Source organism: Emys orbicularis, chromosome 25 (genome assembly GCF_028017835.1).
Source record: "Emys orbicularis isolate rEmyOrb1 chromosome 25, rEmyOrb1.hap1, whole genome shotgun sequence".
Classification (NCBI taxonomy): Eukaryota; Metazoa; Chordata; order Testudines; family Emydidae; genus Emys; species Emys orbicularis.
Genome location: NC_088707.1, coordinates 17,710,312 through 17,735,201, shown reverse-complemented (window position 1 = coordinate 17,735,201; position 24,890 = coordinate 17,710,312). Strand labels below are relative to the sequence as shown.

General features: G+C 47.6%; 1 protein-coding gene across 1 annotated transcript; it reads right to left on the bottom strand.

The window, feature by feature from the left end:
• Positions 1-7,495: 7,495 nt before the first annotated feature.
• On the bottom strand, positions 7,496-23,772 carry LOC135894482 (zinc finger protein 154-like). The gene is made up of 5 exons (XM_065422584.1): positions 23,747-23,772; positions 19,942-20,030; positions 19,121-19,247; positions 9,914-10,027; positions 7,496-9,555 (listed from the first exon to the last, which is right to left on the bottom strand). Exons 2-5 carry the CDS (start codon positions 20,011-20,013, stop codon positions 8,660-8,662), a joined length of 1,209 nt encoding a protein of 402 aa, XP_065278656.1. The 5' UTR covers positions 20,014-20,030; positions 23,747-23,772; the 3' UTR covers positions 7,496-8,659.
• Between the last annotated feature and the right edge of the window lie 1,118 nt (positions 23,773-24,890).

Sequence of the window (24,890 nt, the reverse complement as noted above, 5' to 3'; positions counted from 1 at the left end):
TCCCAGCATGGCAGAGTCTAGAGTGTCTGTCTGCAAGGACAGAGCCTGGGGGAATCGGGGTGTGAAATGGGCTAACATTAATTGAGAAACCTCCCGAATTTCCCTTCTCACCCTGACAGGCTGCAGAATAACGACCCCGTTTTGCTCCAGACCGTCCCATCTTCCGAGGGGTCGGGGAAGGGAAATGGCTGTGGTGGATCCAGCTCAGGTAGGGGATTTTGGGGGAGGTGCTGGGGAGGGTTGTTGTAGAGGGGGAGGGTTATGAAATCATAGAGTTCACAGTTCTAAGGAAGGGTAGAAGGGAGTACAGCAAAATAGAGACAATGGATTTCAGGAAGGCGGATTTTGGTAAGCTCAGAGAGCTGATAGGTAAGGTCCCAGGGGAATCAAAACTGAGGGGAAAAACAACTGAGGAGAGTTGGCAGTTTTTCAAAGGGACACTATTAAGGGCCTGAAAGCAAGCTATTCCGCTGAGTAGGAAAGATAGGAAATGTGGCAAAAGACCTCCTTGGCTTAACCACGAGATCTTGCATGATCTAAAAAATAAAAGGAATCATATAAAAAATGGAAACTAGGACAGATTACAAAGGATAAATATAGGCAAACAACACAGGAATGCAGGGGCAAGATTAGAAAGGCAAAGGCACAAAATGAGCTCAAACTGGCTACGGGAATAAAGGGAAACAAGAAGCCTTTTTATCAATACTGTCGGAGAAAAACACAGTTCTCACTCTTTGGTTGGGTACAGCAAAATCAGATACTTTATTCTCTCTCTATCAATTGCATAGAGGGAGAGAGTGCACTAGGACACAGGGTCTCCCCCTCCTAGGCAGGTGTCTCCCAGGTAAACAATTACAGCAAGCATTTATACCTTTTGTTACAGACAATAATGAGCAACAGCTGCATTTTGTTTATACATAGGTCATCCTGATATCTTATTTTCCTCACTTGTTTAGACTCTAGTCTACATACAATATTATCTACACAAGGTCGCAACAACTTCTCACACAGTTCTTTCCCACTCGCCTCACACAATCCTCGCTTCTACAAATCTCGCGTTATTAGGGTTACAGTTAGCCTAACTCTCGCTAACAAACTGTCATGCATTGCAATCCCCTTCCTGTCCGTTCTTTCTCTGCTTCCACAATACATTAGAAGCAAGAGGAAGACCAAGGACAGGGTAGGCCCACTGCTCAGTGAGGAGGGAGAAACAGTAACAGGAAACTTGGAAATGGCAGAGATGCTTAATGACTTCTTTGTTTTGGTGTTCACCGAGAAGTCTGAAGGAATGACTAACATAGTGAATGCTAATGGGAAGGGGGTAGGTTTAGAAGATAAAATAAAAAAAGAACAAGTTAAAAATCACTTAGAAAAGTTAGATGCCTGCAAGTCACCAGGGCCTGATGAAATGCATCCTAGAATACTCAAGGAGCTAATAGAGGAGGTATCTGAGCCTCTAGCTATTATCTTTGGAAAATCATGGGAGACAGGAGAGATTCCAGAGGATTGGAAAAGGGCAAATATAGTGCCCATCTCTAAAAAGGGAAATAAAAACAAGCCAGGAAACTACAGACCAGTTAGTTTAACTTCTGTGCCAGGGAAGATAATGGAGCAAGTAATCAAGGAAATCATCTGCAAACACTTGGAAGGTGGTAAGGTGATAGGGAATAGCCAGCATGGATTTGTAAAGAACAAATCATGTCAAACCAATCTGATAGCTTTCTTTGCTAGGATAACGAGTCTTGTGGATAAGGGAGAAGCGGTGGATGTGGTATACCTAGACTTCAGTAAGGCATTTGATAGGGTCTCGCATGATATTCTTATCGATAAACTAGGCAAATACAACTTAGATGGGGCTACTATAAGGTGGGTGCATAACTGGCTGGATAACCATACTCAGAGAGTAGTTATTAATGGTTCCCAATCCTGCTGGAAAGGTATACCAAGTGGGGTTCCGCAGGGGTCTGTTTTGGGACCGGTTCTGTTCAATATCTTCATCAACGACTTAGATATTGGCATAGAAAGTATGGTTATGAAATTTGCAGATGATACCAAACTGGGAGGGATTGCAACTGCTTTGGAGGATAGGGTCATAATTCAAAATGATCTGGACAAATTGGAGAAATGGTCTGAGGTAAACAGGATGAAGTTTAACAAAGACAAATGCAAAGTGTTCCACTTAGGAAGGAACAATCAGTTTCACACATACAGAATGGGAAGAGACTGTCTAGGAAGGAGTACGGCAGAAAGGGATCTAGGCGTTATAGTGGACCACAAGCTAAATACGAGTCAACAGTGTGATGCTGTTGCAAAAAAAGCAAACATGATTCTGGGATGCATTAACAGGTGTGTTGTGAGCAAGACATAAGAAGTCATTCTTGTGCTCTACTCTGCGCTGGTTAGGCCTCAACTGGAGTATTGTGTCCAGTTCTGGCCACCACATTTCAAGGAAGATGTGGAGAAATTGGAGAGGGTCCAGAGAAGAGCAACAAGAATGATTAAAGGTCTTGAGAACATGACCTATGAAGGAAGGCTGAAAGAATTGGGTTTGTTTAGTTTGGAAAAGAGAAGACTGAGAGGGGACATGATAGCAGTTTTCAGGTATCTAAAAGGGTGTCATAAGGAGGAGGGAGAAAACTTGTTCAGTAAACACTGGAATAAACTGCCTAGGGAGGTTGTGGAATCTCCATCTCTGGAGATATTTAAGAGTAGGCTAGATAAATATCTATCCGGGATGGTCTAGACAGTATTTGGTCCTGCCATGAGGGCAGGGGACTGGACTCAATGACCTCTCGAGGTCCCTTCCAGTCCTAGAATCTATGAATCTATGAAGGAGGCAACAACCTGGCATGTGTGATCTAAGGAGCAGGAAAAGAATCTGGGAATTACCTTTTGTAAAATCTCATCTTCTTTCGAAAACCTGTGGAAATAGCGGATTCAAGAAGTTGTTGACAGATGGATACTACACGTCTATCAGCTCCTGGGTTCACCAGCCATTGTCAACCAAGCAAGTTGGCAGACTGAAGGCAGGGCAAGAATGCTGAACCAGAACGGTCTTTGCTCTTGTCACACATGACATCACAATAAACTTATGCATACACACACACACACACACACACACACACACATATTCAGACAGAGGCTGGTACCATTAGCAACACTGAGAGACTTGGCCAAAATCTCTAGGAATTTTGATTTCTGGGAAGGCTGCACAAAGGACTGATACTTTGCATGTACAGAATATATCACATTGTACCTGGGGAATCACAAAGTAGTTTACAAACTTGAATTCAAGGAGCCTGACAGCTGCCCTGAGCAGGACCAGGTGATGGTGGGGCTGTACTGAGGGGTCTGCGAGCTGCAGCGGGACGTGCTGGACTGGGTTTCACTCTGCTGGAGCAGGTGAGAGGGTCTGGGGGCCAGTGCATTGGAGGAGGGGCTATCACCCCAGTGGCTGAAGCCCGGAGCACTGACCCCCTCACCCCTCTTGTGGCTGAAGTCCAGAGCCCCAACATCCCTCCCTGCCCTCCTGTGGATGAGTCGCAGAGCCCAGACCCCCCCACTCCCCTCCACCTCCCCAGCGGCTGAAGCTTGGAGCCCTGATCCCCCCCCCATGGCAGCCGAAGACCAGGTCTCTTCCCTTCATCTCTCTTGGTGGCTTGAACCTGGACACAAGCCCGGAGTCCTCCCTCCCCGCCTCCGCCCTGGGTGCTATAGCCGGATCCTGGAGTCTCGACCCAGCTGTGGGAGACCAGAGCCCCAAACCCAGAGCTTCCCCCTCCATCGATCTAGCCTGGAGCCCTGAGCCCATCCCCACCCCCAGGAGTTGTTTCGGAAGATGGTACACACCTATGTAGGGCCCTATGAAATCTCTTTTATTATTGGGGATTTTCCAATTTAGTATTTTCTGAGTTTTGTCCTTTCCATTTCTTAAAAAGTAATTCCGTCTTTATGGTTTTTGTGTTAATCACAATTGTTTGATACACTGACCACAGTTAAGTAGCTTTACTATAAATGCACACAAATGTTCAGAAATGGCTTGCAAGGGGAAAAACTGATTTTACTAAAAGAATCCTACAATTTAAACAAAACTTCCTGCAGATGCCCAGTGTACAGTAAAAGTGACATTTTGTGTGCCTTGTGATAAAGGAGGATATAGATATAATAGGCATCACAGAAACCTGGTGGACTGAGAGCAATTAATGGGACACAATCATTCCGGGGTACAAAATATATCGGAAGGACAGAACAGGCCGTGCAGGGGGAGGAGTAGCACTATATGTTAAAGAAAGTGTAGATTCAAATGAAGTAAAAATCTTAAGCGAATCCACAGGTTCCATAGGGTCTCTATGGATAGAAATTTCATGCTCTAGTAAAAATATAACATTAGGGATCTATTATCGACCACCTGACCAGGACAGTAATAGTGATGATGAAATGCTAAGGGAAATTAGAGAGGCTATCAAAATTAAGAACCCAATAATAGTGGGGGATTTCAATTATCCCCATATTGACTGGGTACATTTCACTTCAGGACGAAATGCAGAGATAAAATTTCTCGATACTTTAAATGACTGCTTCATGGAGCAGCTGGTACGGGAACCCACAAGGGGAGAGGCGACTCTAGATTTAATCCTGAGTGGAGCGCAGGAGCTGGTCCAAGAGGTAACTATAGCAGGACCGCTTGGAAATAGTGACCATAATACAATAGCATTCAACATCCCTGTGGTGGGAAGAACACCTCAACTGCCCAACACTGTGGCCTTTAATTTCAAAAGGGGGAACTATACAAAAATGAGGGGGTTAGTTAGACAAAAGTTAAAAGGTACAGTGACTAAAGTGAAATCCCTGCAAGTTGCGTGGGCCCTTTTTAAAGACACCATAATAGAGGCTTTTGTAGGTGACAAATCTGAGGAACTGTCACAGATTGAAGTATCACTAGAGGAGGTTTTGGAATTAATTGATAAACTCAACATTAACAAGTCACCGGGACCAGATGGCATTCACCCAAGAGTTCTGAAAGAACTCAAATGTGAAGTTGCGGAACTATTAACTAAGGTTTGTAACCTGTCCTTTAAATCGGCTTCGGTACCCAATGACTGGAAGTTAGCTAATGTAACGCCAATATTTAAAAAGGGCTCTAGGGGTGATCCCGGCAATTACAGACCGGTAAGTCTAACGTCGGTACCGGGCAAATTAGTTGAAACAATAGTAAAGAACAAAATTGTCAGACACATAGAAAAACAAACTCTTGAGCAATAGTCAACATGGTTTCTGTAAAGGGAAATCGTGTCTTACTAATCTATTAGAGTTCTTTGAAGGGGTCAACAAACATGTGGACAAGGGGGATCCGGTGGACATAGTGTACTTAGATTTCCAGAAAGCCTTTGACAAGGTCCCTCACCAAAGGCTCTTACGTAAATTAAGCTGTCATGGGATAAAAGGGAAGGTCCTTTCATGGATTGAGAACTGGTTAAAGGACAGGGAACAAAGGGTAGGAATTAATGGTAAATTCTCAGAATGGAGAGGGGTAACTAGTGGTGTTCCCCAAGGGTCAGTCCTAGGACCAATCCTATTCAATTTATTCATAAATGATCTGGAGAAAGGGGTAAACAGTGAGGTGGCAAAGTTTGCAGATGATACTAAACTACTCAAGATAGTTAAGACCAAAGCAGATTGTGAAGAACTTCAAAAAGATCTCACAAAACTAAGTGATTGGGCAGCAAAATGGCAAATGAAATTTAATGTGGATAAATGTAAAGTAATGCACATTGGAAAAAATAACCCCAACTATACATACAACATGATGGGGGCTAATTTAGCTACAACGAGTCAGGAAAAAGATCTTGGCGTCATCGTGGATAGTTCTCTAAAGATGTCCACGCAGTGTGCAGAGGCGGTCAAAAAAGCAAACAGGATGTTAGGAATCATTAAAAAGGGGATAGAGAATAAGACTGAGAATATATTATTGCCCTTATATAAATCCATGGTACGCCCACATCTCGAATACTGTGTACAGATGTGGTCTCCTCACCTCAAAAAAGTTATACAGGCACTAAAAAGGTTCAGAAAAGAGCAACTAAAATGATTAAGGGTTTAGAGAGGGTCCCATATGAGGAAAGATTAAAGAGGCTAGGACTCTTCAGTTTGGAAAAGAGAAGACTAAGGGGGGACATGATAGAGGTATATAAAATCATGAGTGATGTTGAGAAAGTGGATAAGGAAAAGTTATTTACTTATTCCCATAATACAAGAACTAGGGGTCACCAAATGAAATTAATAGGCAGCAGGTTTAAAACAAATAAAAGGAAGTTCTTCTTCACGCAGCGCACAGTCAACTTGTGGAACTCCTTACCTGAGGAGGTTGTGAAGGCTAGGACTATAACAATGTTTAAAAGGGGACTGGATAAATTCATGGTGGCTAAGTCCATAAATGGCTATTAGCCAGGATGGGTAAGAATGGTGTCCCTAGCCTCTGTTCGTCAGAGGATGGAGATGGATGGCAGGAGAGAGATTTCTCTCTCTCAGGAGAGAGAAATAACAGAATCATTGCCTGTTAGGTTCACTCCCTCTGGGGCACCTGGCATTGGCCACTGTCGGTAGACAGATACTGGGCTAGATGGACCTTTGGTCTGACCCAATACGGCCTTTCTTATGTTGATAAAGATCTTGTAGGTGTTTGTCTCTGTCTGAGGGGTTGGAGCAAAATTGGTTGTATCTTAGGGCTTGGTTGTAGACAATGGATCATGTGATGTGTCCTGGATGGAAGCTGGAGGCATGTAGGTAAGTATAGCGGCCAGTAGGTTTCCGGTATAGGGTGGTGTTTATGTGACCATCACTTATTTGCACGGTAGTGTCCAGGAAGTGGATCTCTTGTGTGGACTGGTCCAGGCTGAGGTTGATGGTGGGGTGGAAATTGTTGAAATCCAGGTGGAATTCTTCAAGGGCCTCCTTTCCGTGGGTCCATATGATGAAGATGTCATCAATGTAGTGCAAGTAGAGGAGGGGCGCTAGGGGACGAGAGATGAGGAAGTGTTGTTCTAAGTCAGCCATAAAAATGTTGGCGTGCTGGGGGCCCATGCGGGTACCCATGGCAGTGCCACTGACTTGAAGGTATAAGTTGTCCCCAAATCTGAAATGGTTGTGGGTGAGGACAAAGTCATAAAGCTCAGCCACCAGGCATGCTGTGGCCTCATCAGGGATACTGTTCCTGACAGCTTGTAATCCATCCTCATGTGGAATATTGGTGTAAAGCGCTTTTACATCCATGGTGGCCAGGATGGTGCTTTCAGGAAGTACACCAATGCATTGTAGTTTCCTCAGGAAGTCGGTGGTGTCTCGAAGATACCTGGGAGTGCTGGTAGCATAGGGTCTGAGGAGAGAGTCCAAATAGCCAGATAATCCTGCTGTAAGAGTGCCAATGCCTGAGATGATGGGACGTCCAAGGTTTCCAGGTTTATGGATGCAGATAGAATACCCCTGGTCAGGGCTCTGGGGGTGTCCCCGTGTAGATTTGTTCCCGTACTATAGCCAGGAGTTTCTTGAGCAGATTGTGTAGTTTCTTTTGGTATTCCTCAGTGGGATCAGAGGATAGTGGCCTGTAGAATGTGGTCTTGGAGAGTTGCCTGGCAGCCTCCTGCTCATAATCCGACCTGTTCATTATGACTACAGCACCTCCTTTGTCAGCCCCTTTGATTATGTCAGAGTTGTTTCTGAGGCTGTGGATGGCACTGCGTTCTGTATGGCTGAGGTTATGGGGCAAGTGATGTTGTTTGTTCAAGTATCAGGGGGTAGCCGTGTTAGTCTGAATCTGTAAAAAGCAACAGAGGGTCCTGTGGCACCTTTGAGACTAACAGAAGTATTGGGAGCATAAGCTTTCGTGGGTAAGAACCTCACTTCTTCAGATGCAAGTAATGGAAATTTCCAGAGGCAGGTATAGATCAGTATGGAGATAACGAGGTCAGTTCAATCAGGGAGGGTGAGGTGCTCTGCTAGCAGTTGAGGTGTGAACACCAAGGGAGGAGAAACTGCTTCGGATGTAAAAACCTTGCATCCGAAGAAGTGAGGTTTATACCCACGAAAGCTTATGCCCAAATAAATCTGTTAGTCTTTAAGGTACCACCAGACTCCTTGTTGTTTGTTCACCATTTCAGCCTGTGCACATCTGCGGAAGCACTCTATGTAGAGGTCCAGTCTGTCATTTCGACCATCAGGAGGAGTCCACGCAGAGTTCTTCTTCTTGTAGTGTAGGAGGGTTCCTGTGGGCCAGTGCACTGTTCAGTGGTGCATTGAAAATATTCCTTGAGTCGGAGATGACGAAAGTAGGCTTCCAGATCACCACAGAACTGTATCATGTTTGTGGGGATGGTGGGACAGAAAGAGTCCCCGAGATAGGACAGACTCTTCTGCCAGACTAAGTGTGTGGTTGGATAGATTAACAATATTGTTAGGTGAGTTGTGGTTACCACTGTTGTAGCCCCCTGTGGCAGGTAGGAGTTTAGATAGTTTACTGTCCTTTTTCCTCTGTAGAGAAGTGAAGTGTGCATTGTAAATGGCTTGTCTCATTTTTGTAAAGTCCAGCCACGTGGAAGTTTGTGTGGAAGGTTGGTTTTGTATGAGAGTCTCCAGTTTTGAGAGCTCATTCTTGATCTTCTCCTGTCTACTGTACAGGATGTTGATCAGGTGGTTCCTCAGGCCTCTCCCGTGTGTGGATTCTCTGATGTTTAGAAAGGGCTGAGCTGTGAGTGAAGCTTTTCCCACACTGACGGCATTCATAGGGCCTCTCTCCTGTGTGGATTCTCTGATGCCCAATAAGGTGCGAGCTGTGATTGAAGGTTTTCCCACACTCACTGCATACATAGGGCCTCTCTCCTGTGTGGATTCTCTGATGCCCAGTAAGGTGAGAGCTGTGAGTGAAGCTTTTTCCACACTCACGGCATTCATAGGGCCTCTCCCCTGTGTGGATTCTCTGATGTTTAGAAAGGGCTGAGCTGTGAGTGAAGCTTTTCCCACACTCATGGCATTCATAGGGCCTCTCCCCTGTGTGGATTCTCTGATGTTTAGAAAGGGCTGAGCTGCTAATGAAGCTTTTCCCACACTCATGGCATTCGTAGGGCCTCTCCCCTGTGTGGATTCTCCAATGGAGTAAAAGGCCTGATCTTTGAGTTAAGGTTTTCCCACACTCACTGCATTCATAGGGCCTCTCGCCTGTGTGGATTCTCTCATGCTGAATAAGATTTGATCTTTGAGTGAAGCATTTTCCACACTCACTGCATGTATTTTTCCTCTTTCCCATGAGGATTTCCTGCTGTGTTGCGGTTTCCTTGACACTCTTCTGAGTTCCCCGACAGGAAATAAATTTACCCATTTTCTCCCCTGGCTGGTTTCCCTGCTCTTTTTCTGGTCTGTGCTGAAACTCACAGGATTTTTCCTTCTCATAACTCCTGGACACATTCCTTTTTGATCTTTGCGATAATGCTCTGTGTTTATCCACTTGCTCAACATTTTCCTGCTGAGAATTCTGCTCCTCTTTCTCACATACCATTGCATCACCTGCTGTGATAGAGACAGAAACCTCAAACAGGGATGGAAAGGGGAAGGCCAAACCAAAACAAGTACTGGAGAGAGGTCAAATAAAAATCAGGAACTGAACTACTCCAAATTCTTCCCCTAAATAGGAGAGGAGGAGATCATTTTGGCCTTCACATCCCATCCAAATTCACAGGGGGAAGGAGGAAGCTACTGCCTGGTGTCTGCTAGGATCTACAGGAAGCCATGAGCTATATTTACCCTGAGGATATGACCCCTGCTAGGGACAATAATGAACTGAGAGACCTCCAAAAGGCTTTGTAGGGCATCCCAGATGTTTCTTTCAGGCACTTACAGATTCTGAGTTGGCTTAATATTTCCTCACCTGTGCAGGGAGCTCTCAGGATCTGTCTTTCCTCTGAACCCTGGAGATCTGAGACCCATGACACTTCCCCTTGTTCCAGCTGGGAGATCACATCAGATTTGGAAACTGGAAACCCTGCTCAGATGAAAGTATATAAAGGAGTTCAGTTGATTTCATATGACTGTGTCATAAAAAACACTCTATTAATTTAACTTCAGTACTTAGTGTGACCCAGTGTGCCTGGGGCAGTCCTCACTGAAAATGCCAAGATCAGGGCAGGCTGAAAAAGGGAGAGCAGATGCTCCCAAAACTGGTGGTTAACAATGAAGTTAAATTCACCGACCAGTCACGAACTGTGCTTCTGATCCCCCACACTGGTTATCAAGAAACTGAAAAAAGAAATCACACAGCCCCCTTTATTGCATTCCAGTTCTCTGACTCCCAATCAGCACCTAGGTCCAGTACCATGAGAGGTTATTTAAAAACTCTGCTCACATAAACAAAGTGTTCTTCTGACCCCAGAGTCAGCCACATTACCCGGTCACTATAGGTTTGGATCTTACCCAAATTACTATGATGCCAGCCAATCCTTTAGAATCTAAACTAAAGGTTTATAAGAAAGCAAGAAAGCATCTAAACTAAAGGTTTATTATAAAAGAAAGAAAGAAAGAAGGGAGTTGTTAAATGGGAAAGCAGTCAGATACATTCAGAAATCTATATATCTGGTTCTTAGCAGTATTGGTGAGTTCCTGGCTTGAAAGGCTGTCTGGAACACATCCACATTATTCAGTTCTTTGTTCAACGCTTCAGTTTGTAGAGAAGTTGATCCAGAGGTAGGAAGAGGGATTGAAGACAAAATGGAGAGGATGCAGCTGCCCTTTATATTCCTTTTGCTGTGTGGCTTCTACTTCCTGTGTCCCAAACACAAGCTTCACAGCACATGGCATGGAAAAGCCTTGGAGTTCTCAGTACACAGGCAAACCCCTGCATGTCTTGCTGACTCAATAGGTCTATCCCCTTAATCCTTTCCATGGGCTCATTGTACAGCTGATGACCCTGGATGGGCCATTCAACAGGCTAGGCAGCACTGATGCCAATATGTCTGGGGGTGTCACCCAGAAACACTTGTGACAGACCCAGACCAGTGGGGTACAGGAGTCTGGTAGAGGGCAAATATACTGGTCACTGGATGAGTAGTTTTCCGTTCCCTGAGTGACCAGAGCAGGGGCTGCACTAGAGTAATCAGGAACCTGCTAGAACCAGTTAAGGCGGGCAGGCTAATTAGGACACCTGGAGCCAATTAAGAAGAAGCTGCTAGAATCAATTAAGGCAGGCTAATCAGGGCACCTGGGTTTTAAAAGGAGCTCACTTCAGTTTGTGGTGTGAGTGTGAGGAGCTGGGAGCAAGAGGCGAAAGGAGCTGAGAGTGAGAGGGTGTGCTGCTGGAGGACTGAGGAGCACAAGCGTTATCAGACACCAGGAGGAAGGTCCTGTGGTGAGAATAAGGAAGGTGTTTGGAGGAGGCAATGGGGAAGTAGCCCAGGGAGTTGTAGCTGTCATGCAGCTGTTACAGGAGGCACTATAGACAGCTGCAGTCCACAGGGCCCTGGGCTGGAACCCGGAGTAGAGGGCGGGCCTGGGTTCCCCCCCAAACCTCCCAATTGACCTGGACTGTGGGTTTTTCCAGAGAGGAAGGTCTCTGGGCTGTTCCCCAACCCACATGGTGAATCTCTGAGGCAAGAAAATCAGCCAATAAGCACAGGACCCACCAAGATAGAGGAGGAACTTTGTCACACACTGCACAGGTCTGGAAATACAAATATACCCTACATATCTATAACTCACAATACAAAGGTGATACAAAGATAGAAACAAAATTATCATGCTTGGAAAATCATAACATTTTCATTGACACCTTACGTGGCACATCTAGCACAATTCATTGCAATTTTATCATATTGGTATTCATAATAATAATAATAATAATAATAATAATAATATAAAGTGTCTCTTAATTCCATACAGTGTCACACTTAATAAACCAGTGAATTCCCAGGACCGGCTCCCCAGGTCTTTGAAGATGCCGAACACCTTACTTGTGAGGGATTGAAATACCCACGTATATGTTGGGAAAACACATAGACAGACACTGTGCAAGTCTGTACCCCTATGTTCACTCTTCTACAAAATAATGATCAATTTTGTACATAGTATGTGTCAGGGCTGAATCCCCACTCTGTCACTCCGAGTGCAGAAAGTGGGGGCCCGCAAGGATTCTAAAAATTAATTCATGCCACTCTAGGCTTGTATTAAACCTCCCAAGATGCAAAAAAAAAACCCAAACCCTTGGACCCAGGAAGGAGCACTTGAGAATTCCTCCCTCTGGGGCACCCTCAAGCCCTTTCACCTCCCCTCCGGAAAAGAGCTGAGAAGGAAAACAAAGGAAATTAGCTGTGGCTACCAGATAATCAAACAACATGCACAAACCTCTTAGGACACCAAAAATCCAATCCTGTTCTTAAAAGAGGTAAATTTTATTAAAATTGAAAAGGAAAACAATACATCTGGAACTTAGGCTTTTGCTAGCTCTTAAAAGAAATAATTAATTGTTGTAAGCATCCAAAATAGCTTTCTTGGAGGTTCAGCTTAAAGCTTACAAGCAAACAAAAGCATCTGGGATAGCACAGAGGAGATCCAAAAGCCAAAATAAAAAATAAACCTGATTGTGTCTGTCTAAACATTCCCTATCCAAATGATTTCTTCTAGGTATGGAAGATGAATTTTCATACCGGCTTCAAGCCATGCACAGCATTGCTACTCCATGTCTCCTTCTAAGGAGAACAAGAGACAAAGGGAAAGTTACTTTTCCATTTAAAAAAGTTCTAGCCTTTCCATTGGCTCTTTTGGTCAGGTGCCCACTCCTTTTCTTTTACCTGTGGGCTTGTTAACCCTTACAGGTAAAGCAAGCAGAGAACTCACACCAACAGGGATTTTACAGCAAACTGGCTGGCTGGGTGTTTATAAAAGGGAGATCCTTCCCCTCCCCTTCATTTATCACCGTATGGCTTGTGAGGTATCATTTGAAAAGACATAATCTATTGAATATCCTCCTGTTAAAATGTGTAGCAACATTGTACGTAAAGTTATGAGATTTTACGGTATGATATTACTGAAAAAGTTGCAACCCTAACCCTAAGTTCCTCAGAGACAGCAAGGCAAACATATGGTCAAATCACCATTCTCCAGCAGGGGGAAGGTGTGAAGAAGACATTTACATTCCATCACAGGGACCACTTGAAGCTCGTATCTACGACAGCTTGTCACCATGACTCAGCTGAGAACCGAAGTGGTTTCTAGTACAAAGGACTGAATTATAAAAAGAGGTGAGGAAAATGCATGAGACTCTCTCTCTCCCCTTTCCCTCTGCTCATGACAACTCCTGAAGAACTGAACTTGGGCAGCAGGGGCGGGTTAGAGGGAGTCCTGGCTGAAAGGAAAGCCAGCCTGTCTCAGCATATGGTGAGAGAAACATTTGTTTTAAATCCGTTTTAGTTTAAATTAAACATTAGTTTGTGTTTTATCTTGCATTTCTTTTGTAAACAATTCTGACTTTTATGCCTCATTACTTGTAGTCACTTAAAATCTTTTTTTCCCAGTAGTTAATAATTTTGTTTTATTGTTTTATCTAACCAGTGTGTTTGGATTAAAGTGTGTTGGAAACTCCATTTGGGATAACAAGGCTGGTGCATGTCATTTTCCACTGATGAAATGACAGACTTCATATGAGCTTGCATTGTTCAGTAGTGTGCTGAACAGGGCAAGATGCACATTTCTGGGGGAAAGTCTGGGACCAGAGAATTTTCTGGGGTTCTCCTGTGGTGTACTTGAATTTGTGAGTTGCTGACTAGCAGCACTCAATACTGTGTGGCTGGGAGCGAGTTACATGCTGGAGACTGTGTGTTACCTGCCCAGGGGTGGCCGTTCTCACAGTAAAGCAGTGTAAAAGGCACCCCAGCCTGGGGAACTGAGGGGACACAGCTGTTCAACAGTCCAGATTGCACTGTGGTTAACGTCACAGACACTCAATTTCAAAGAGGCTCCTAAAACACCGAGAAACTAAATCCATGTCCCAGAAATCGAAGTCTCCAGAGAGAGGGCAAGTCTCCCTAGCACTGCTTCTTGCTGACAGAGAGGTCCAGTGACAAAGTGAGAGAGTCCTGGGGAAGCTGGAAACAGTAAGCATGGGCTGGTGGGGTTCAGTGGAGAAAGGGAACAGGAAGGGCAGGGATATTACTGAATGCAGGATCTCAGCAGTACTAAATGTCAGGATAGCACATATTGCAGCCCATTGGAAAAAATAATCCCAAATATACATCTAAAATGATCGGGTCTAAATTAATTGTTTCCATTGATTTATAGAAGGGCAATAAGATATTCTCTGTATTATTGTCTATCCCTTTTAAAATAATTCCTAACATCCTGTTTGCTTTTTTGACTTCCGCTATACACTGCGTGGATGTCTTCAGAGAACTATCCACACTGACTCCAAGATCTTTTTCCTGATTAGTTGTAGCTAAATTTGCCCCCATCATATTGTATGTATAGTTGGGGTTATTTTTTCCAATGTGCATTACTTTACATTTATCCACATTAAATTTCATTTGCCATTTTGTTGCCCATTCACTTAGTTTTGTGAGATCTTTTTGAAGTTCTTCACAGTCTCCTTTGGTTTTAACTATCTTGAGTAGTTTAGTATCTGCAAACTTTGCCACCTCACTGTTTACCCCTTTCTCCAGATCATTTATGAATAAGTTGAATAGGATTGGTCCTAGGACTGACCCTTGGGGAACACCACTAGTTACCCCTCTCCATTCTGAACATTTACTGTTTATTCCTACCGTTTGTTCCCTGTCTTTTAACTAGTTCTCAATCCATTAAAAGATCTTCCCTCTTATCCCATGATAACTTAATTTATGTAAGAGCCTTTGGTGAGGGACCTTGTCAAAGGCTTTCTGGATCCCCCTTGTCCACATGTTTGTTGACCCCTTCAAAGAACTCTAATAGATTAGTAAGACATTATTTCCCTTTACAGAAACCATGTTGACTTTTGCCCAACAATTTTTGTTCTTCTATGTGCCTGACAATTTTAGTCTTTACTATTGTTTCAACTAATTTGCCTGGTACAGGTGTTAGACTTACCAGTCTGTAATTGCCAGGATCGCCTCTAGAGCCCTTTTTAAATATTGGCGTTACATTAGCTATCTTCCAGTCATTGGGTACAGAAGCTGATTTAAAGGATAGGTTACAAACCATAGCTAATAGTTCCCCAATTTCACATTTGAGTTCTTTCAGAACTCTTGGGTGAATGTCATCTGGTTCCGGAGACTTGTTACAGTTAAATTTATCAATTAGTTCCAAAACCTCCTCTAGTGACACTTCAATCTGTGGCACTTCCTCAGATCTGTCACCCACAAAAGGTTTGGGAATCTCCCTAACATCCTCAGCCATGAAGACTGAAGCAAAGAATGCATTTAGTTTCTCCACAATGACTTTATCGTCTTTAAGGGCTCCTTTTGTATCTTGATCGTCCAGGGGCCCCACTGGTTGTTTAGCAGGCTTCCTGCTTCTGATGTACTTAAACATTTTGTTATTACCTTCTGAGTTTTTGGCTAGCTGTTCCTCAAACTCCTTTTTGGAGTTTATTACATTTTTACACTTAATTTGACAGTGCTTATGCTCCCTTCTATTTACCTCACTAGGATTTGACTTCCACTTTTTAAAAGATGCCTTTTTATCTCTCACTGCTTCTTTTACATGGTTGTTAAGCCACAGTGGCTCTTTTTTAGTTCTTTTGCTGTGTTTTTTAATTTGGGGTATACATTTAAGTTGGGCCTCTAATACTGTGACTTTGAAAAGTGTCCATGCAGCTTGCAGGGATTTCACTCTAGTCATTGTACCTTTTAATTTCTATTTAACTAACCCCCTCATTTTTGCATAGTTCCCCTTTCTGAAATTAAATGCCACAGTGTTGAGTTGTTCTTCCCACCACAGGAATGTTAAATGTTGTTATATTATGGTCACTGTTTCCAAGCAGTCCTGTTATAGTTACCTCTTGGACTAGATCCTGCGCTCCACTCAGGACTAAATTGAGAGTTGCTTCTCCCCTTGTGGGTTCTTGTACCAGCTGCTCCAAGAAGCAGTCATTTAAAGTATCGAGAAATTTAGTCTCTGCATTTTGTCCTGAGGTGACATGTACCCAGTCAATATGGAGATAATTGAAATCTCCCACTATTATTGAGTTCTTTATTTTGATAGCCTCTCTAATCTCCCTTAGCATTTCATTCTCACTATCACTGTCTTTGACAGGTGGTCGATAATAGATCCCTATTGTTATATCCTTATTAGAGCATGGAATTACTAATCCATAGAGATTCTGTGGAACATGCGGTTTCATTTAAGATTTTTACTTCATTAGAGTCTACATTTTCTTTAACATACAGTGCCACCCACCCCCCGAGTATGACCTGCTCTGTCCTTGCTATATATTTTGTACCCTGGAATGATTGTGTCCCATTGATTGTCCTCACTCCACCAGGTTTCTGTGATGCCTATTATGTCAATATCCTCCTTTATCACGAGGCACTCTAGTTCACCCATCTTATTATTCAGACTTCTAGCATTTGTGTACAAGCACTTTAAAAAACTTATCACTGTTTATTTGTCTGCCCTTTTCTGAGGTGTCAGATTCTTTTGTGTGTGAATGCTTCTCGTCTGATCGGCCCCTACTTTATCCTTTTCCAGCCTCTCTTCCTGACTAAAACTAGAAAGTCTCTATCACTAGACTCTCCTCTAAGAGAAGTCTCTGTCCGATCCACGTGCTCCTCTGCAGCCATCAGCTTTCCCCCATCTCTTAGTTTAAAAACTGCTCTGCAACCTTTTTAATTAATATTAAGTGCCAGCAGTCTGATTCAATTTGGTTTAGGTGGAACCCATCCTTCCTGTATAGGCTCCCCCCATCCCAAAAGTTCCCCCAGTTCCTAATAAATATAAACCCCTCCTCTCTACACCATCGTCTCATCCATGCATTGAGACTCTGAAGCGCTGCCTGCCTACCTGGCCCTGCGTGTGGAACTGGAAGCATTCCTTATGTCATTGGTGCCTACATGTACCACGACCACCGGCTCCTCCCCAGCACTACACATAAATCAATCTAGATGCCTCGAGAAATCCGCAACCTTTGCACCAGGCAGACAAGTCACCATACGGTTCTCCCGGTCATCACAAACCCAGCTATCTACGTTTCTAATGATCGAATCTCCCATTACTAACAGCTGCCTTTTCCTAATGACTGGAGTTCCCTCCCCCGGCGAGGTAACCTCGGTGCAAGAGATTACCCCAACACCATCTGGAAGGAGGGTCCCAAATATGGGAAGGTTTCCCTCTGCTCCCGTTGACTGCTCTGCTTCCCTGGGCCTTTCAACCTCCTCAACAGCGCAGGGGCTGTCTGACCGGAGGTGGGACAATTCTACAGTGTCCCAGAAAGCCTCATCAACATACCTCTCTGCCTCCCTTAACTCCTCCAGTTCCGCCACCCTGGCCTCCAAAGCCTCCACGCGGTCTCTGAGGGCCAGGAGCTCCTTGCACCGAATGCACACATACGACATCCACCCACAGGGCAGGTAATCAGACATGCTTCATTGAGTGCAATAAACAGGATAGCCCCCACTCTGCTGCTGGGCTTCTGCCTGCATTCTCTCTTACAGCTACCTAGGTTAACAATAGGGTTTTTGTTTAAATCAAGAAGTTTGTATTATAGATTAAATGTTTTAAAGAATGGCAAGAGTACCTCGCCCCCTTCCCACTCCCCTTCCAAACTCCCTAACGAAATTCCCTGTTAGCAGCCCTGGTCGCAAAGCTCCCTGGTCGCTTGCTGACTGCTTTACAAAGCACTCCCCTATCACATACCCCCCCAGCCCCTGCTGTGAGCCACTCAGGGTAGGGGGCTGGGAGCACCCCCACAACCCCAGCCCACACCCCCAGCCCTGACTCCTGCACCCCCTCACACATCCCCAGCCATGACTCCTTAACCCTTCTCACACACACCTCAGTCCCCTACCCTCCCTGATTCCTTCAACCCCCCATACCTCCTGCCCTCACACAGCCCCACCCTCCTCTGACTCCTGCACCCCCTCACACCCCCAGCCCTTACTCCTTCACCCCTCTCAAACACACCCCAGTTCCCTGCCCTCCCTGATTCTTGCAACCACCCATAACCCCTTCCCCCCCCACACCCCCCCCCAGCCCTGACTCCTGCACTCCCACACAGCCTCATGCCCACCCTGACTCCTGCCCCCCCACATCCCCACCTGCATCGTTCGCATGAAACAGGAGCTGCCCCAGTTAAGCGCTCCACACCCCAACCCCCTGCACTAGCCCTGAGCCCCCTCCCACACCCTAACTCCTGGCCAGACCCTGCACCCCAACATTTTTTACATTTTTTTATAAAGGGCTCTTATCCAAAGCGCTTCACAAACAATATTTGGAAAGATCATTAAGTGGTGCACCGAGACCCTCAGTGATTTTCAAGTGGTCTGTGGAAAAATCGGTTAGACTACAAAAAACAAGCAAGGTACCTCACTTTATTTTCATTTACTTCATCCTCCTCCTATAAGTAATAGGAAGAAAAAAAATGAAAAATGGGGGTGGGGGGAGATGAGAGTGTTCTTTTTCTTGCCTGGGTCCCAAGGAGGGACCCCCAAAATGAAGCTGAGCACAGGGCCCCACTAACGCTAAATCCGCCACTGAGCTTCCTTCTCTGGATACTCCCAGCCAGCATTCAAGGGCGCACTGAGTGTCTGTGTGATAAGTAACCCTGGACCAGCAGCTCTGATTCCAACAGCCTCCTCGTTACACCCCCAAGCACATTCAGGTTTGGGTGGAGAAGGCTCAGGGTTTGAGAGGTCAGGGGTAGGAACCTTCTGTTGATTATGACGCACCTAACCCTCAGTTTTACTTGAGCAAACCGGAGATATTCGACACTGTGCGATACTGCTCCTGTGCTCTGTTCCCAAAGTGTTCTGCAGCAGGGGAGGGTCTCCGGTAGTGGGTGTGTCACTGGCATATTGGGGTGATGCTGAAACAGGACAGAGTAGAGGTGGCATTGTGGGGCTGGCGTGAACCTTAACTCTTCATTTCCCCTTCCAAGAACCAAGGGGACAGTAACCCTTACCCAGCGAGGTCACAATCTCATAGTTCTCCTGCATGACATCCCAGTAGAGGGCTCTCTGAATGGGGTCCAGCAGAGCCCATTCTTCCCTGGTGAAATACACAGCCACCTCCTCGAAGGTCACCGGCCCCTGAAATAGCAAGAGTCCAACACTCAATACCTGCTGCTCCACTCACAGCCCCAGTATTCGTGGGGAAGAGGAGCCCATCAAATGGAAGCTCTGGGTGGATCACAGTCAACAAAGTCCCACCCCCACCCTGCTCAGAGCATCCAGGAAACACCAGAGTGAGGGGACGAAGAGAGAGCCCCTCCGCTTTCCCAGCAGATCCATCACACACCTACTAGCCACAGACTGATACAGGAGATGGAGCCCCTAGCAGGGTCCAGGGAGAGCTCCCTGGTAGGAAGCCCAACACCCTCCCCATTCTGAAGAGCTGGATATGAAGGGAGGGGAATCTCCCCTAAGCCTGACTGGTGGGTGCCCCTTTCATATCTCACGGCAGCCACTGGTTAGTCAGATCAGGCTTCAGCACTACGAGTCTGGTCAATTTTCCTAGCCCCATGTAGCTGGGTTATTTTCTGTTCAATAAATTAGGTCATTTCCACCACCGAACCTCATGGGTCTGTTCCTAGAATCTAAGCCACTTATTAAACAACTCCCAGCAGGTTTGCCACACCCTGTCCTCCTCCATTTCTCCACCCTGTGCATTTCCTGCCCCGCTCCAACCTCCAAACCAGACTGTGCAAACCTTCCCATCTCCGGTGTATTTGCTGCCCCCCTCCCTCCTGCAGAAACCCACCAGCAACCCCCTGATAATACCTACCTGAACTGGCTCCTCTGCAGCCATTTCTCTACCCTGTCCAATGAGAGGACGGGATGAACTGGAGCAAAACATGGACGTTATTCTGCAGCCTGGCAGGGTGAGAAGGGCAGTTGTGGAAGTTTCAAAACAGGCTTTAATTAATTTCACATCACACTTCCCCCAGGCCCTTTCCCTGCAGACAGACACCCTAGAGCCTGCCATGCTGAGGAAGGCTTGATCTCTTTATACAGTGTAGACCTGGCCCCTCCTGCCAGGCTAAGCCCACAGAGACCTTTTTAACCTCCCTTCTCCCTCCCCCCCCATCCCATAAGAAAGTCTCTGAACACAATGCTAGAAAAAAGCAGAACCAAAGGATTCACTGTGGGGGATTCCCTCAGACACTGACCCCATGGCAGCCACACCCCAGCAGGAGGGATATGGAGTCAGGAACTGGATTTTCCTCTGTTTGCTTCTCATCTTTTCCACAGGAAAGTGACTCTATCCAGGGTGCAGTAATACATCTTTCTGGGCAGATAAGAGATCTGGAAATCTCTCTCAAAACTCTTCTCTCCCACGGCCCCTTTCAGTCTCTCTGTCTCCTCTCTCTTTTTCCCTGTCCTCTCTCCCTGCCTGTCTGGTAGGAAAGTCCCATTCCTGGGTAGTTTGCTCCCCCATGGCTGGATTTGCTCCTGCAATTGCTAAAGGGATGAGAAATGAGGGGGGCCTGTTTGTGTAGAGTCATTTTAAGGCCAGACCCCCAGCATTTTCCCTTCGTTTCTTTCAGTTACTTGGAATGTCTGGCTCAGAATTTAGTATTAACAGGGCTCAGGGCTGCCCTAGGGGGCTAGTACCAGCTGGAGAAAGTCATCACCTGGGCCAGGCAGAGAAGAAGCTTTCATTAAGGTCACATCCCAGTACAGAACCCCCACTGGGGGAGTAGCAGCTGCCAAGCCTGGTCTCCCAGATCACAATGGAGGCTGCAGCGTCTGACCCAGGAAGCTGAAGCCCAATATCCTGAGCAGAGAGGGACAGAGCATTTGAGCAGCCTTCCCTCCTTTAGCTCTCTGGGGAGAGCAGCTAATGAGAGCCCCTCCTCACAGGGAGAATTGCTGATCTCATTTGCCCCACTGTCTATCTGGAGTCACTCCTTGTCTTTCCATACAGTGACTCTGGATTAACATTGGTATCAGTGAAACCAGATTTCAGAAAGAATGAGTCCAGAATGCTGTGGAAGAGACCATTGTGTGGCAGTGCTAACCCCCTTCCCACCTCCCTCACCCCCAAGCTCAAGAACAAGGACTGGGGGCACAAATTTTCCAAACGGGACCGAAAGTTCCTGCAGTTTTCAAAAGAGGAGAAAAGCAAAATCTGTGATTTCACACTCGCAGTGTTCGATAAGTGGATAGAAAGTTATCAAAGTGACAGGGCATGTGACTGGGGAATGCCGGGCAGTGCTTGGAGCCAGGACTCTGGCACAAGTTGATCAAAGAGAAGGATCATGTTTAGTAGCAATTCCCAGACATCCCCCAGCCAGGGTCCCACCAGATATTCCCAGGGATGCAACCCCCAGAGTCCCTGGCCAGGGACCCCAGATACTCCTCAAAGCCCCACTGGCCAGAGAACCCCCACCAGACCATGACTGCCAGGTTGGGAATCCCAAAGGGTTCCCCCCACCAAGAGCCCCCAGCAGCCAGGAGACCCCCCCCCAAGGGAACTCCCCACCGGGAACTCAATCCCTCACTGCCTGCCTAGGACCCCTCCCCCCCGCACTCCAGCAGAATCTGCTATGCCATTTGTCTGGGACCCCCTCCTCCACCCAGCGGGACCCCCTGATGCTTTACAGTGGGACCCCTCACTCTGCTTGCCTTGCATTCCCTGACCTAGTGCCAGAGCTCCACGCCCCCCGCCGCCCCCCCCTCCCCCCAGCTCTGTGCACTGGGCATGGCAACGATCCCAGGAGCCAGCGGGGGAAGCCCAGACAGAGCCCCTGGCACAGCACCAGGCTCCCTCTAACCCCCTGCCCCGCCTCCCCAAGAGACACCCACCCCCACTGTTCTGGGGCCAACAGGCCCCCAGCAATACCCACCTCCAGGACCCATAGCCTCAGGGCTGGGCACATCAGAACGACCCCCCCAAAACCCCAAAAACCCACCAACCTGACTAGGGTACCCCCTGCCCAGTCACCCAAACACGTCCCCCTACCACAATGCCCCCTTCAGCTCCAGCTGAAATCTCCCCACACAGACACCCCTTGCCCCCAGAGCAACAGTGTTACCTCCCAGTGTCTGAGAAGTAGATAGAGAGTTACCACCACCCCCTGCTGGTCAGTCACACAGGCAGAGGGAGCCCTAGGGGATGCCTCTTGAACAGGAGAATGGAAGGCCTGGAGAGCCTTAAAATAGGCAAGAAATTTCCATGCCCTATCACCGGCAAATAATGCCCGCCATGGACCCACCCCAGAGGTGGTTACATCTTAGCACTGTGGGAAGCAACCCCTCACAGAGACCATTTATCATGGGCTTTGGGATACTTCCGGACCTACGCTGCACTCAGAGCAACCTCCTCATCCCGTGCCAGCTGGAGAAAAGAAAAGCATCCAGCCAACTCTCCTGTGACCAGGTGGGGGCTACTGATCCCCAAACAGGGGGAGGCCTCTGGCTTTGATGTGTATTAAATATGGGGCAGGTCTCTTTTTTTGGCAAAGATTTTAACAGAGATAAAGGAGGGAACAATTGAGGAGGGGAAAGAATCACTGGGAAATTGAACCCTCTGCAACAACCAGGATGGAGAATGACTCAGGGCAACAGGTTCCCTCCCAGGAAGGAGAAGTTGCTGGGATTTAGAAACATGGGGAATGGCCCCAAACCTAAAAAGACTTTTAATTGACATTTGATAATGACATAGAAAGAGGCAAAACCGGAGATTTGAGATCAATGTTCAGAAATGAAAGAGAAAGGGTGGAAATCTGAGGGATTTTGGATCCATTTTTGCAATTTAGAGAGAGGAAAGTGGAAAATCAGAGGGATTTTCTATCAGTTGTTGACATGAGGTAAAATCGAAGTGTATTTCACATCAATAATTGATCAATGAAGAGAGAGGAAATGGGCAACATTTGCAAGCATTTTATATCCATGTTCAAGAACTGACATTTGATGATGACATAGAAAGAGGCAACAAATAAAATGGGTGGGAAAATCCCCCACCTCGAAGAGATTTTAAATGGACATTGAGACTCATAGAGAGACCAGGGGGAAATCGGGGGAGAGGAGAGAGCTGATCATTTGAGGGGAAAGGGGGGGAATCTCTCCGGATTTTATAGCCACGTGTGAGATATTGAGAGAGAAAAGGGAAGAACTAGAGAGAATTTGTATCAGGGGGTGAGAGGCAAGTGGCACAAACAGGGACAGGATCCAATTAACTCACCTCCCCCCGCCCGCCACTTTCCCCCCCCGGGGGATTTCCTGGCTGCCCAGAAACAGTTCAACCCCCTCCCCCCCCCCCGCGTCCCACTGACCTTCCCCCCCCCCGCAACTCCCACAGGGGACCCCCCCGCCGGGGGGCAGAGAGTCACTTTCCTGCCCGGCCCCAGCGCGGGGTCTCTCACTCACCGGGGGGCTCCGGCCCGGGGCTGCCCAGGGGGCGAGTCCCAGCTGGAGAAAGCCCCCCGGCCAGGCACGAAGAAGTTAATGCCGGGCTTCCCCCAGCAGAGACCCCGGGGAGTAGCAGCTGCTCAGCCCGGGCCCCGGATCACACGGAGGCGGCAGCAGCAACTTTGTTCTCCCGCCCCCACGGGGACTCGCACGGACCATGCGCAATTTCAGCTTACCTGAGCTGGAGAGGGCGGAAGCACCCCCCCGGAGCACTCTGGGAGATGTGGTTCCTGACTCTGCAGGGAGCGGAAGTGACGTTAGACAGGGAGGAGGAGGACAGGTTCTAAAACCCTCCCTTCCCTGGGCTGGAGAGGGCGGAAGCGTCCCCCGGGGCAGGCTGGGAGCTGTAGTTCCTGCCCTTCCGGGAGCAGAAGTGACGTTGAGCGGGGGGTGGGGAGACGAGCTGGGCTGCAAACGCGCGCGGGGCGCTGCGGCTCTGCCTGGCTCGTGCGGGGCCGTTGGAGCCTCTCCTGGGGCCGGATAAGAGTTTTGTGTCTCCCGGCTCTGGGCATGCGCAGAGGCAGCGCTCACCCGCTGCTGCTCCCCGGCGCTGCGGGGCCAGGCAGGAGGGTCTGTGCCGGGGAGACCCATTAACGCCCCCGGGCCCCGCTCCCGCTGGGGCGGCACCGGGCCCGGCCCGCCCCGCTGCGGAACTGCAGCCTCCAGGTACCTGAGCGAGCGCCGGGGACGGGGCGGTGACTCTGCCCCAGTGTCCGGGGGGGACCCGGCATCTCGCAGCGCCGGGATCTGCTCCCTGGGGGGGGGGGGGGGGCAGCGCCCGCGGGGGGCTTGGAGCTGCTGTCCCAGCAGGAGCCCAACGCCCCTGGGCCCGGCCAGGCTCTGCCTTGGCACCACGGGAGGTCCCGGGGGGAGGGGACCAGCCCCACTGGGGTCTCTGCGTGGGGCCGGACGGGGCTGCCGAGCGGGGGGGAGACCTGGGAAAGGGGCGGATGGAAAATGTCTGTGTAGGCCGGACATGGGCGGGGAAGAAGAAGAGCAGGTGACCCCCGAGGAGCGGGGAGAGAAAGGGGGGACTGAGATCCCCATGGATTTACTGCTGCCCCCTCCCGTGGGGACCCCCCCATCCTCTCCAGCCCTGCCCCCTTTCTCTCTAGAGAGCAACGAGCAACATCCAGGATGACCCCCCCCCCGCTTTCCCTCAAATCCCTGAGCAGGTCTCTGTTCCCCTCCCCCGATTGTGCCCCATTTTCCCTCCACTTCGCCAATGGCCAGTTCAAATCCCAGGTTTGGGGTGTTTCCCCCATTTTTACCTGCATTGATTTGTCCTTGTTTAGGTGGGAAATCGTTCCCCTGAGTGAT